The sequence below is a fragment of the Zingiber officinale genome, chromosome 4A (assembly GCF_018446385.1).
Source record: "Zingiber officinale cultivar Zhangliang chromosome 4A, Zo_v1.1, whole genome shotgun sequence".
In the NCBI taxonomy this organism is placed as follows: domain Eukaryota; kingdom Viridiplantae; phylum Streptophyta; class Magnoliopsida; order Zingiberales; family Zingiberaceae; genus Zingiber; species Zingiber officinale.
In genome coordinates, this window is record NC_055992.1 from 134,012,717 (window position 1) to 134,026,361 (window position 13,645).

Sequence of the window (13,645 nt, forward strand, 5' to 3'; positions counted from 1 at the left end):
AAGATGGATTGTGAAGGATATCTAGGGTGAACATAATCACTTTTCACTACAACAATAATCGATTATTAATAAAAAGAGGGGTATAATAAAAACAAAATATAAATTTGGGTAGATATGAAATTTAAATATGTGTTTTTTAAGTTGACACTGAACATCCCATTTACATCGACTAATTTTATAATAATTAATTCGCTCAATAAAAAATTTTCACCGATCGTCAAAATAAATCAGAAAGTACTTTCACCAATATATCAACTCAGTAACTTTTAGATCCCTTGTACGTTGAAAAAAAATTACCTCTGTTAATAAGATTCACAAACTAAAAAGGTATCCTGCCTCGAGTGTAGACCTGTCCACGGGTTGGGTCTGATCGTCACTAGCCTAGCCCCAGGTAAATTAATCGGAACCGCCCGTTCAACTGATATATACTATTTTTCATTTATTTATTTTTAATTTTAATATATATGATATATTTTTATTGATAGAAATTTATTAAAAATAATAATGTGGCAGAAATTTGAACTTAAATTTTGGAGTAAAAACTAAATGTCCTATCCGTGTAGTCTATATCATATTAATATTTATAATTGTTAGGTATTTTTTTAATAACTAATAAAAAAAGATTAATAGGGTAAATAATAATAATTTATAAATTATTAATTAATTAAGATAATTTGGTTAGTTAATTTATAAATTTTTATTTTTTTAAATATAATAATAATTTTAAACCATGATAAAACATTGATGAACAGTACATAAACCATGAACTAACGGTTCTAAACCGTGAATCGTAATCATGTTAGACGATTAAGGTAAAGGGTCGATCCCCAAAACCATCGAACTGTGGTGGGCTAATCATTTGGCGGGGCAGGACAGGCCGACCCGTCAACTTGACTGGTTAGGAAATCTTCAACCCAATTCAATCGAAGGCAAGTTGCAAATTAGACGGGCTAATCTGCGGGCCCATAAAATTTTTTTAAAAAAAATTAAAAAACTTTCATATCTTTAACGTTTTTTTTTTCAAAAATATTTTATTAATTAAATATATTCAGAAATATATTTTAAATGTAAATGGACATGTACAAATTCACATATTTGATGAAAAGTTTATGTTTGTAGTTTATTTTTCTTATCATATTTTATTGTTTTATCATGAAAAATGAATCGAGATTCGACAGCTACTATAATGAGAGCTACTATTTCTCAAAAAAACATGGATGCTTTTATTTCTATTAGTTGAAGTGGATATGACATATGAGATTTTCCAAAGATGGATCTTCGAGTTTTTTTTTTATAATTTATACATTCAACATATTTAACTATTTCGTTCATGTCCTTCTAGCACTGAATGAGGCGTTAAAACAAAGCGTTCAAAGACAAAAGGCTACAACAGGTGAAATTTTTAAATCCAATAAAGCATTCAACATTCGAGTTTTTTTTTTTTCTTATAATTTATACATTCAACACATTTGACTATTTCATTCATATCCTTCTAACACTGAATGAGGCGTTAAAACAAAGCGTTCAAAGATGGAAGGCTACAACAGGCAAAATTTTAAAATCCAACAAAGCATTCAACATTGAACTATATAATGTACCTTTTCAGTCCATCAATCTTCATGCTTTCCCAACCACAGTCAATCTATCTCCAAGTTATCCAGTTAAAACTGTCTTTGTTCGGCCAACCACAACACGATGTTGCAAATCAACAAATGCTCCAACAACTCAAAGACCATCCTAACGAACTATAGCAAGATCCCCTTGGAAGACTTCAGGGATTGGATATCAACAAAAGTTCCAACACATAAAATCTGATAATTCCATAATTTCTCAACCCGCGGGCTAATTTAAGTCAGTCATGCCCCGACTCACATGGGTCGTGGGTTTAGATGGATCAGCCCACAACGAATTTGAGTTGATAAAATTTCAATCCAATTTATTTAAATTATTTAACGGAATGGGCTAATCCTATAGACCCAATCCAAATTGACTGGATGCTTTATTATTTTTTGTTTTCTTTTCTCCTCCTCCACGTGCTTCCATCCTCCATGGTAAACGAGCTTCCGTTCTAGGTCACACAGGATTTCAAATCGAAGCCCGTTCCCTTTGTCTTTCCCTTCGGCTCTATCGGCTGGTGCTCCTCGCGTGCCATCGGCGGAGCAGCCTTGTCGCGGCGGTGTTCCCCTCCTGCCACTGAGCACGCGAGAGAGCATCCTCTTGCTTCCTTCCTCGCCGCGCGGAGTAGCAGCCCTTCTGTCGGCCAAACAATCGCGGAGGAAAGCTGCGCCGCAGCCTTGCAACAGCTCAGTCCTTCCATCGATAGCAGACTCATTCCTGGAGCAATCGGTAGAGGTGTGTTTGGAAGCGTCTTCATTGACCTAGGTAGAGTCTTACCCCTCGCAAGCTCCATAACAGTTGGGCGTCATGGATTGTGTTATTTCTTCTAATGCTTGTCTCTAGTCAATTGGGGTTCTTAGCAGTCGAATTTGGAGGGTGGTGGGTGTTTAAGCTAAGCTGTTTGAGAAATGTTCTCTGTGCAGTTACTCATCATGTCGGTCTTGATTGTGACGAGCGTTGGGGACATTGTGGTGGATCTCCACTCTGATAGGTGTCCTCTGACTTCCAAAAACTTTCTCAAACTTTGCAAGTATGCATTCTGACACTCTTATCATGAGCCTCGATATCATTTTGTAATGCGAGAAGAAGCAAGTGTATCTAAAGTGTTATGTTATATTTTTTGATTTTTGATTCTTTATCTGTGCAGGATGAAATATTACAATGGATGCCTGTTCCATAAGGTGGAAAAGGATTTCTTGGCACAAAGTGGAGACAGGACTGGAACTGGCACTGGAGGTGATTCGGTGTACAAGTTAGTGTTTTTTCCCAGCTTGTTATTTTTCTGCAATGATAATTTATCACGATAAAATGCTGCAATTCAGACATTTCAGCAGATTATTCGGATACATGTATAGTCTGCTTATGAAATTTGCCAAGGAATTATTTCTTATCTACACTAATGATTTTTTGAAATATAAAACTAGAACATTGCCTTTTTTTTTTTTGCCTATTATTATCTTTATTGGCTGGAGGTTCAGTATTTCACAATGTAAAGTTTTTCAGTGGGCAGGAGGTATCAACTAGGGACAATAATTTTATTTAATTTTTGTTTATCATGTTACATCTGAATTTATCTTGATTAAATGCAACTAGAATTTGTTCAAATTCCTATAGATCTATGTTCTACCCTTTTCCCATATTGCCAGATTATTTCTGCCATATATTGTTATAGAACTACATGTCTAGTTGGTGATGCCTCTTATCAATATGCCCTATTTTCAGGTTTCTATATGGTGACCAGGCACGATTTTTTGATGATGAAATACATCCTGAGCTGAAGCATTCTCGGACTGGTACTCTAGCCATGGCTAGTGCAGGAGAGAATCTTAATGCTTCCCAGGTTTCTGTTTTGTTTTTTTTTTCCATAAACGTTCTATCCAGTTTGTCGATTAGTCTCCAGCAAGCTACTTTTTACTAAATTTATGCTCTAATTTTGGGATGCCTCTTTAGCTAGAATTTTTGCCTATTGGCAACTTTTGTTTCCTTAATCACATTGAAGTATTGTTTTATGAAGTTGTTATCGTACAATAACAACCAAGCCTTATCCCACTAGGTGGGGTCGGCCATATGGATCATTTTACCCCATTGAATTCTATCTCCTACTATATCATCATCTATACTTAAATAAATTTTATCTTATTTTACTGTGGCTAACCAATTCTTTTTTGATCTTCCTCTTTCTTGTTTGATATGTGTGTTTGTCATAGTTTCACATCGCCTAATTAGAACATTTGTTGGTTATTTAAATACATGTCTGTACCATCTTAAATGCGTCTCTTAGAGTTTTACTTCAATAGATGCAGCTCTGACTTTCTCTCTAATAATCTCATTTCTTATTTTGTCCATCCTCTTATGTCTACATATCCACCTTAACATCCTCATCTTTGCAACTCTCATCTTTTGCTCATGTGCTTGAGTCATAGCCTAACATTCAGTTTCATATAACATAGTAGGTCAAATTGCGGTTTTATAGAACTTTCTTTTAAATTTTAGAGGTACTTTATGATCATATAAAATACTCGACACTCTTCTCCATTTTAGCCATTCTGCTTGTATTCTAGGTAAGACATCTGTCTCAATCCTTCTATTGTTTTGCAAAAATGATCCTAAATATTTAGAACTTTCGGTTTCGGTCAACTCATCATCTCCTATCTTAATAATTGTCTCATTACGTCTAATATTGCTAAATTTAAATTTCATATATTCTTTCTTTATTCTAGTAAGCCTAAAACCTTTCCCTTCTAGTGTTTTCCGCCAAGATTCTAATTTAGCATTTACTCCTTCACGTGTTTTATCTACCAAAACAGTATCATTTACAAATAACATGCAGTACAATCTCTTGAATGTGTGTTGTGAGTTCGTCCAAAATTAGTGTAAAAGGATAGAGACTTAGAGCTGATCCTTGATGTAACTCTATCTTTATTGAAAATGCTTTAGTTACTCCGTCTGAAGTCTTTACTCTGGTCGTTATATCCTCGTACATATCCTTAATTAGTTCAATATATATCACGCTAACACCTCTCTTTTCTAGAATTCTCTATATAATTTCTCTTGGACTCTATCATAAGTTTTTTCTAAGTTAATGAATACCATGTGTAGATCTTTTTTTTTTTGCTCCCGATATTTTTCAATTAGTTGTCTAAGAAGATGTATAGCTTCTATTGTCGACCTTCTAGGCATGAATCCAAATTGATTTTCGGTCACTATGGTCTCCTTCCTTAATTTTTTTTCTATTATTTTTTTTTCAAAATTTTATGGTATGACTCATTAGTTTAACTCATATAGTTTGCATAATTTTGTACGTCTTCGTTATTCTTATATAAGGGAACTAAACTACTTACCATCTATTGATCAGACATTTTTTTCATTTTTAATATCATGTTAAATAATTTTGTAAGTCATTAATAGCTTGTTTTCCTATGCACTTCCATACCTCTATTGGAATATCATCTGATCCAACAGTTTTTCCCCCATTTAAAGCTTGTTCTACTTCTTAAATTTGAATTCTACAATAATTTAAATTTCTATACTCATTTGACTTACTTAAATTACCTAATTTTAGTTAGCCATCTAAATTTTCATTAAAAAGTTGATAAAATATCTTTTCCACCGATCTTTTATTTCTCTATCGTTTACTAGTACTCTATTACATTTATCTTTAATACATTTTATTTGATAAGACCTCTTGTTTTCCTTCCTCTCACTTTAGCTATTCTATAAATGTCTCTTTCCTCTTCTTTTGTATTCAATTTTTGATATAATCGTTCAAAAGTTTCATTCTTTGCTTCATTCACTACTTTCTTGGCCTCTTTCTTGGCTATTCTATATATATATATATATTTTGTTCTTACAAATATATAATTTTTTATAAGTGATTCGTTTTTCCTTCGCTTCCTCTTGTACTTTCTCATTCCACCACCAAAGAGAAAATTGCCACATTAGCGACCCCCTAGAGCTGGTCCCATGGATATGGAGAGAGGTAAATGCAGGTACATAGTTGAAAGCTCATGACTGGGACGCTAACCCCAAGTATTCTCATTCCACCACCAAGATTCTTTATTTAGTGGTGCATGTCCCTTTGAATCACCGAGTACACTCTTAGCTACTATTTTCAACTTTGATATTATTTTATCCTATGTTGTATTAAAGTCACCATATATTTTACCTAATACTTGTACTCCTACCTTCTCCTTAAATATATTTTGCTTCCCATCCTTTAATTTCCACTACTTAATTCTAAGAGTCGTATTTATTTTCTTTCTATCGAAATTATGCTTGAGACGTATATCCAACACTACTAATTTATGTTGGATAGTTAAGCTTTCTCTAGGGATGACCTTGCAATATTTATAAATCTTTCTATTATTCTTCCTAACAATAAGAAAGTCAATTTGCGATTTATTATTTTCACTTTTAAATGTGACTAAGTGTTATTCTCTTTTCTTAAAAAATGTATTAGTTAATATAAGGTCATATGCTATCACAAAATCTAATATAGTTTTCCCTTCTTCATTTCTTGTTCGAAACCCATAACTCCCCTGCACTCTCTCATATTCCTCATTTTTCATTCCGATATGTCTATTTAGATTGTCTCCTATTAAAATCATTTCATTTGACAGAATATTTTATAATATTTTATCTAAGTCGTCCCAAAATCTTGATTTGATAGCTTCATCTAATCCTACTTGCGGTGCATATACGCTAATTATGTTCATAGTTTCTTTCGCTACTATTATCTTAAAGGCTATAATTCGATTCCCTTTTCTAACTACAACAACTTCATTGTTTAACGAACTATCTACAACAATACTTACTCCATTTCTTATTTTACTCTTTCCCGTGTACCATAACTTAAAACCTGAATTCTATATCATGTTTCTTGTACATATAAAATACTAATTCTTTTCCTAATCATTGTATCTACTACCCCCATTAATTTACCAGTGAGGTTCTTATGTTCCATATTCCAAATATTAGATTATTAGTTTTACTATCATATTTGTTCGTATTCAACCTATGTTGTGAGAACTCTTGCATATTTAACATTACACCCAAGTTCTCATGGAAATGTAGCGGTCCTTACCGATACGTTACAGTCGGACCTTGCAATGCAAACTCTTGCATATTTTGCACTACACCTGAGTTCTGGAGATGTAGCGATCTTTACTGAGACATTACAGTCAGACCCTGCAACGCGTTCTTTTCGGTGAACAATCTAGCATTAGCACAATAGTTTAATGGATCCAGTCATTGAACATTTGCCATAGTTTTAATGCCAGCCAGCAACCTAACGCAACTCTCCTCCTTTATCTGGGCTTGAGACTAGGGTGGAGTTCTTGAAGTTTTTATGGTAATTCATTTATAATTTTTAATCTTATGCTAGTATCATCCATGCAGTTCTACTTCACATTACGAGATGACATTGACTATCTCGATGGGAAACACACTGTGAGTACACATCATTAATCCTTTTGTGCATTGCCAAATTTCCCACCCTCTGGAAATCTAAACTTTCTTAATTCCTGATGCAGGTATTTGGTGTTGTTGAAGAAAAGGAAGGATTGGACACTCTGGCTAAGATAAATGAAGCTTATGTGGATTCTAACAAAAGGCCCTATAAAGATATAAGGTTTGTGCCCTCTCTTTCTTTGTAAAAAAATTGTGTGAACTAAGTACAGTGCAGCTTCATCATCATTTTACCTTCTCTTGTTTTTTCTGTCAACAGCAAAAAAAAAAAAAATATTAATAACCTAGAAAATTTGAAATGAATGAAAGTGTAACTTCATTGTTGTAGGTTGCATCTTCTATTCTTATTGTTAAGAATTGTTGTCATTTCCAACATACTCCTTTACTAGTTCCATGTTTCCAGATGTTTGGAAAGGAACTAACAAAGTTGAGCTAGGAAATGCTTGACATGCTCATTATGCTTTGCTTGCAGTGCCACAATAGACTCCCAGGTTATGTACTTCTGATTCCATCGCAATTGATTTAAGGGGTGCTGTTAGCTGTTATATGACAGTGATATGTGGTCTGCATGAATATTTCTCACAACTTTTGATGATGTATCCGACCTTTGTAATGGATTAATTATACCACTAGTATTTATTTCCTTGGTCGTTTTAGACTAATAATTTGATGCTGATCCATGTGAGGACCAACTTCAATGAATTAATCAGATTTTGCGACAAGATTAAACTGTTGTTTCTCAGGTTCTTTGAATTATTTGAAAAGGGTTTCGATCCACCTCTTGATAATCTTGGTAAAGCTAAAAACAATATTAGTACACAAATTTGAAGAGTTACACTCTTTGACAATTCATTTTCAGTTCCAGCATGTTTGAAGATTTATGAGACTGCCTGATATTTCCTTCTTCATAATGATTTGTGATTTTGCTTTGGCAGAATCAAGCATACCTACATTCTGGACGATCCTTTTGATGACCCACCTCAACTTTCTGAGTTTATCCCTGAGAAATCCCCAGAAGGTAAACTAGATGATGAGGTAAGTTATTGACCTTTCCTACCACTTTGTGTACCGTGTTTCCTTTTTGTGCGTGTGATCATGTGATAGGGAACTCTTTTTTATTTGTACATTTTTTTTTCCTTGTTTGAATCTGTCTTCTATTTGTATTGTAGAAATGCATCTTTGAGATTGCTCAAAAGCTTGAATTTTACACAGATGTCTTTGAAATGATTGTCTGTCTTCTTTTTCATCTTTCATGCAGTTCTCGCGCATAGTGTTCTTTGTTATCATAGTTAGGAGCCTTTTCAGGAGAGTGGTAAAGGTGTATCTTATAATTTGTGTGATTAAGGTTTGAGTCATGTTCAAATTTTACACTGAACCTCCATATCTCAGAATCAGGACCTAATATTCGCAGATGCCTTGTTATGAGCTATATATTTCACTTTGGTACTTTTTATACTTCAATTTTACTCTTTGCTCTAATTAAACTGTTTATTTCTTTCGTTGAGACTTAGTTATCTTTTCTAATATGCTTTACATGATTTTTTTTTCCCTTGAATACTCAATCGATTTGTGGAATTGAAACTTTTGGGGGGTATATATTAGAAAAATACGACTAGTAATTTAACTTATTTTGGCATCTTGAAGGTTTTCTGCACATTGATACTGGTTAGAGTTTCTTGTGTCATTTTATTCATGTCTCAGCCTTTTTTTCATTATGGGTACGTACAGATTGTAGAAGAGCGATTAGAAGATGACTGGGTTCCCTTGGACGATACATTAGGCCCAGAAGAGCTCGAGGAGAGACTTCGTAGTAAAGAGGCCCATACAAATGCGGCTATTCTTGAAAGTGTAAGAAATTCTTGTCAGAATTCTGATTCTATTTTTTTGTTAATCTGATTTAGTTTTTCAATTTTTACAATTGGAGTTTCTTTATGTGCCAGATAGGAGACATTCCTGATGCTGATGTTAAACCACCAGAGAATGTACTGTTTGTTTGTAAACTGAATCCAGTTACTCAAGTAAGTAATCCTTTACTGAACTACTATTACCGTCAGTGAGCGCATGGGGTATTTTTTTTTATCTGTGAATTGATTTTTTAAGGGTTTAGCTTCTGCATCACTTATGTATGATAAGGTCTATTCACAATGTAGGTTTTTTTTTTTTTGTTTGTGGTTTTTATATGATATTGTTTTCAAATGATTTGATTGCAGGATGAGGATTTGCATACAATATTTTCACGCTTTGGAACTGTTACATCGTAAGTGCTAATTTCTATTGAACTTGATGTTGCCACTGTCTTTGTTATTTATCATCCTGAACTGAGATAAAAAAAAACTCACGTATATAGGGCTGACATAATACGCGATTACAAGACTGGAGACAGTTTATGCTATGCTTTCATAGGTAAGTTTCTTAAACTGGAATACTAGAATTTGTGCATCGTTTTATTTCCTATTTTTAAGCAGAATGACGTTATATTGCAATAGAACTTGGTTTGCATATAGTACACAAGGCTGAGTTGTAGTATGAAGGCTGTAGGCGATTTCTCCTCTTAGAAAATAGTTTGTCTACACCTTGAAATGCTTCCTTGAAAGGACTTTCTGCAATCCGTATGAGATTCTCATGAAATGATTTTGTTGGCTGTGCTTACTTCTGTCCCCTTGCTTAATCATTACCAGCATTAGCAGACTAGATTCTGTTACAGTTTATCATATTCCTCAAGAACAAGTTTTAACATAAATATCGAAGAAGCTAGTGAGGTATGATCATTTTATTAGCACCAACAGTATAAAATCTCTGTTTGCTAATTAAGCAATGGCTGGATATTTTAGATTATGAATTTTCTATTATATCCTTCCCTGGGACCCCGCATGGCAGGAGTTTCATGCATCGGACTGTCCTTTTTTTAATTTTCTATTATATCAAAGCAGAAAAAGGAAAAAGTCCACTGTATATTTTCCAAGTGTTTTGCCTACTCGCCATGTACATTATACACTTGCTGCTTCTTGTTGCTCATGCTTAATAACATGTTTCCCTTTTAACTATTTCCCAGAGTTTGAGTCGAATGATGCATGTGAACGAGCATATTTCAAGGTAAGTCATGCACTTACATTACTTTTAATTAAAAATTCTAGTTGACATCCAACTGTTGTAATGCCAAGTGGTTCGCTTTATTTTTTCATATTCTTTTTGAGAAGGAAACAGGGATCTATAGAATGTATTTTCACCTAATACTGCTTAGACTATCGACCTGCTATGAATTTGTCCATAAGCGCGTTTTAAGCATGTGGGCTACATTTACCTATCTAATGAATTTATATGCAATATTGGAACCTGTGTATGTTTATATTAACTACCATTCTATTTTGGTTGTCTCAATTTAGAAGTAACCAAGGAGGGGTTTGTCTATCTTAATTGAACAATCAAAGGCTAATGTTGAGATACTGTCTGTAAGATGCGTCCAATCGTTAGCACTGAAACAAAGTTTTAGATCTAAAGAAGGATTTTTATTTGAAATAATTTGACATAAACATGCTTCTTCAATCTCTTTTAGTAGTCTTATAAAAAATTGTTTGTTTATGATATATCTAGATATTTGAATCTCCATCATTCTTGAGTTCGATACCCATGTCTTTTTGACACTTTGGCGACACTAAATGTGCCGAGCTTTATACAAACTTGATTCTCATCTTCATTGGTTTGCTCACAGATAAAATTGTGTGTGCATAATAACAGATGGACAACACTCTAATTGACGACCGGAGGATACACGTGGATTTCAGCCAAAGTGTGTCTAGACTATGGAACCAGTATAGGCATGGAAAAAGAAGCAATTCCGATAAAGGTATGTGCAACATAGACCCATTTGCTATATTTGTCCACAACTGATATTATGTCATGAATATATGGTTTAACTCCTACTATGATTAGTAATTAATTTAGAAATTGCAATTGTGCATAAATTATCTATTTATGCCACATGAAAAATCAGCATAAAAGGGTTTCATTCTAAGATAGGAACAATAGATAAGACATCAACAAAGTACCTCTGATTTATGACTGACCTAGATATACTAAATGATGAGAGTAACAAGCTTGAGGATTAATCTCTACTCACCTAATGCTTTCTCAAGGATCATACTTTCTTTTTGATAAATGTCAAGGGCGGCTCAACATTTTTTCAAGCAAAGCATATTCCATAGATCTTTTGCCTTTTGGGAGGTTATTTTTTCAATTCAAAATGACTTGTTTTTCCAATTCGATATGACTCTTGTTTTTCTCTTCAAAACAAACTTTATTGATTACTGATTATTCTGTATTTTAAGTTCTTAAGCAATTTTTTTTTATATACCCTTTTACTCCAGTTGGACAATGTAAAACATGGGCAAATACGCACATTAAACGTGGAAGAAGAAGATCAAAGAGGATTTGATTAACAATGATAAAATATGATAAAATTTATTTAAATATAGATGATATTATAGGGCAAAGAGCTCAATAATGTAAGAAGATTTATATAGTCGACTTGACCTAGTGGGATAAGGTTTGGTTGTCATCATCGTCAATATATATTCCCATGCAAGAGCAAATGTAAGTGATGTGCCTCTGTTTATCTTTTTCCCACAAGGAGGTCCTTTCTGCCCAATCATTGTGTTACTCTCAATGAATTGGAACATTTTCCAACTAATTGCCTGGTTTTCTTTTAATTAACAAAACTAAAAATCTTAATATGTAGTACAGATCTCTGTTCATCACATTCAATTCCATTGTCAAGGTTGATTTCTGAGTCTTAGCTGGACCTTAATCAATACTCGAAACAATCATCCATCGATTGAGGTTGCTGTTTATTATTTATCATAGTGCAAACTACAAGCAAATCCCTTAGCGTCACTTATCGACTCCTTGCTATATGCTATAACTAAAAAGTGGTCTATGCCACTTTTCACGTCTTAAACTAACTTATCATGTTTCTAGAGGTAAAACCACTTTATCGATGATGGGCATATATTCAGTAAATTCTGCTGCGGTACTTTAATCTTTATGTAAAATACTTTGTTGTAAATCTACATTGCTGAACCTGTTCAACCGTCGTGCTGGAAATTGATCTCTCGCTGGTTCCTTTATGAAGGATGCTTCAAATGTGGGGCTCTCGATCACTTAGCAAAGAACTGCGACAATGACACCGAGAACAAACAGAAAGGAAACAAGTATGTTTTGAAAGATGATAGTACACAGCGCGGTGGACATCAACATGAGAGGTACCAACCTCCCCTCTCTGTTGTCAATGCATTTTGTTTGTTCTCTTTCCCCTCTTCCGATTTACTAGTAGATTTTTTATGCTGCTGCAGATATGACATGTTGTTTGACGAAGATAATCTGGAGGATCAAAGAGAAGACCGATCAGGAAAGACAAAGAAGCCAAAGTACTCTACTGAAAGAGACAGGAATTCTGACAGGCAGAGGAACAAGGACTATATCAGAAGTGGTAGTGGGCTAAATGAGAAAACCAGAGAAAGCCAAAGATACGACGATCATTACAAAGAAAGCCACCGGAGACGGCTTGAAAGTAGCAGACGTGCACAGGACAGTGATGATCAAAAGAGAAGCTATAGCCACCATGTAAAAGACACAGGAGACAGGAATGAGAGAGATCGTCATAGGAGAAATGAGGATGAGCACCTTCGTAAGAGAAGAAGTCGGGACCAGGAAACTGACCATAGCCGGGAGAGGAGTTCCAGGGACAGGGAGGACAAGTATCACAAGGAACGTAGTTACAGAGAGGAAAGGAGATAAAAACTTTGTTTCATGTAATGGAGTTGGGATTCTTGGTTTGTTTGTGTTAGAGAGGTTGTTGGATTAAAATATACAATTAGGAAAAATTTATTATACTTAATTTGAGAAATCCCATTTTATTTTCATCATTATGGTGGATTTTGTTGATTAGGATAATTGTTTTATTCTTTATAACTTCTCATACAATAAGTATTTCTATTTTATTATAAGACATTTTTTTCTATTCTATTTTTCAAAGAACCGAATAGAATTGGAGATTGAGGATAATAAAATGGACTAAAATTTTATAATTTTGTAAAAAATATGTTAAAAGAACGTTGATTTTTTTTTTAAAAAAAATTATAGTTGTTATTAAAATTAAATTAAAATTAAATTAAAATTACTTTGACTTATTAAATTCACTTCAAAATTATAGCATCCCTAATTATAATCCTTGCATTCCGTATAACTCATCCATCTATTAATTTTTATTTTAAAATATAATTAATTAAATAATTTTTTTTTTAAAGGTAAAACCGAATAATGTTTTAAAATTTGGTTAATTCGGTCAATTCGGCCGAAAACCGAATTAACCGATATCTTATCGGTTCGGTCGGTTCAGTTTCATAGGGAAATTCGGTCGGTTCGGTTGAATGAAAATAAATTCGATTTATTCAGTTTTCAGTCTATTCGATTCGGTCGGTTCGGTTTTGACCGAATGCTTACTCCTACTAGCCACTAGACTATCTCGAGGGAACGTGATGAGAGAGAGCATGATGAGAGAGAAAAT

The 13,645-nt window shown here is 33.8% G+C and overlaps 1 protein-coding gene across 2 annotated transcripts; it reads left to right on the forward strand.

Annotated features, from left to right (window-relative positions):
- The first annotated feature begins 2,053 nt into the window (after positions 1 to 2,053).
- Positions 2,054 to 13,004, forward strand: LOC121971335 (peptidyl-prolyl cis-trans isomerase CYP59-like). Of its 2 annotated transcripts, none has more exons than XM_042522539.1 (15): positions 2,054 to 2,382; positions 2,541 to 2,647; positions 2,765 to 2,869; positions 3,340 to 3,457; positions 7,015 to 7,065; positions 7,149 to 7,246; positions 8,019 to 8,118; positions 8,812 to 8,931; positions 9,024 to 9,101; positions 9,294 to 9,340; positions 9,431 to 9,486; positions 10,136 to 10,176; positions 10,819 to 10,927; positions 12,212 to 12,341; positions 12,432 to 13,004. In XM_042522539.1, exons 2-15 carry the CDS (start codon positions 2,550 to 2,552, stop codon positions 12,874 to 12,876), a joined length of 1,596 nt encoding a protein of 531 aa, XP_042378473.1. In that variant the 5' UTR covers positions 2,054 to 2,382; positions 2,541 to 2,549; the 3' UTR covers positions 12,877 to 13,004. The 2 variants fall into 2 exon arrangements, with proteins under 2 accessions (XP_042378473.1, XP_042378474.1); XM_042522540.1 differs by having other exon boundaries at positions 2,541 to 2,608.
- Positions 13,005 to 13,645: the final 641 nt, after the last annotated feature.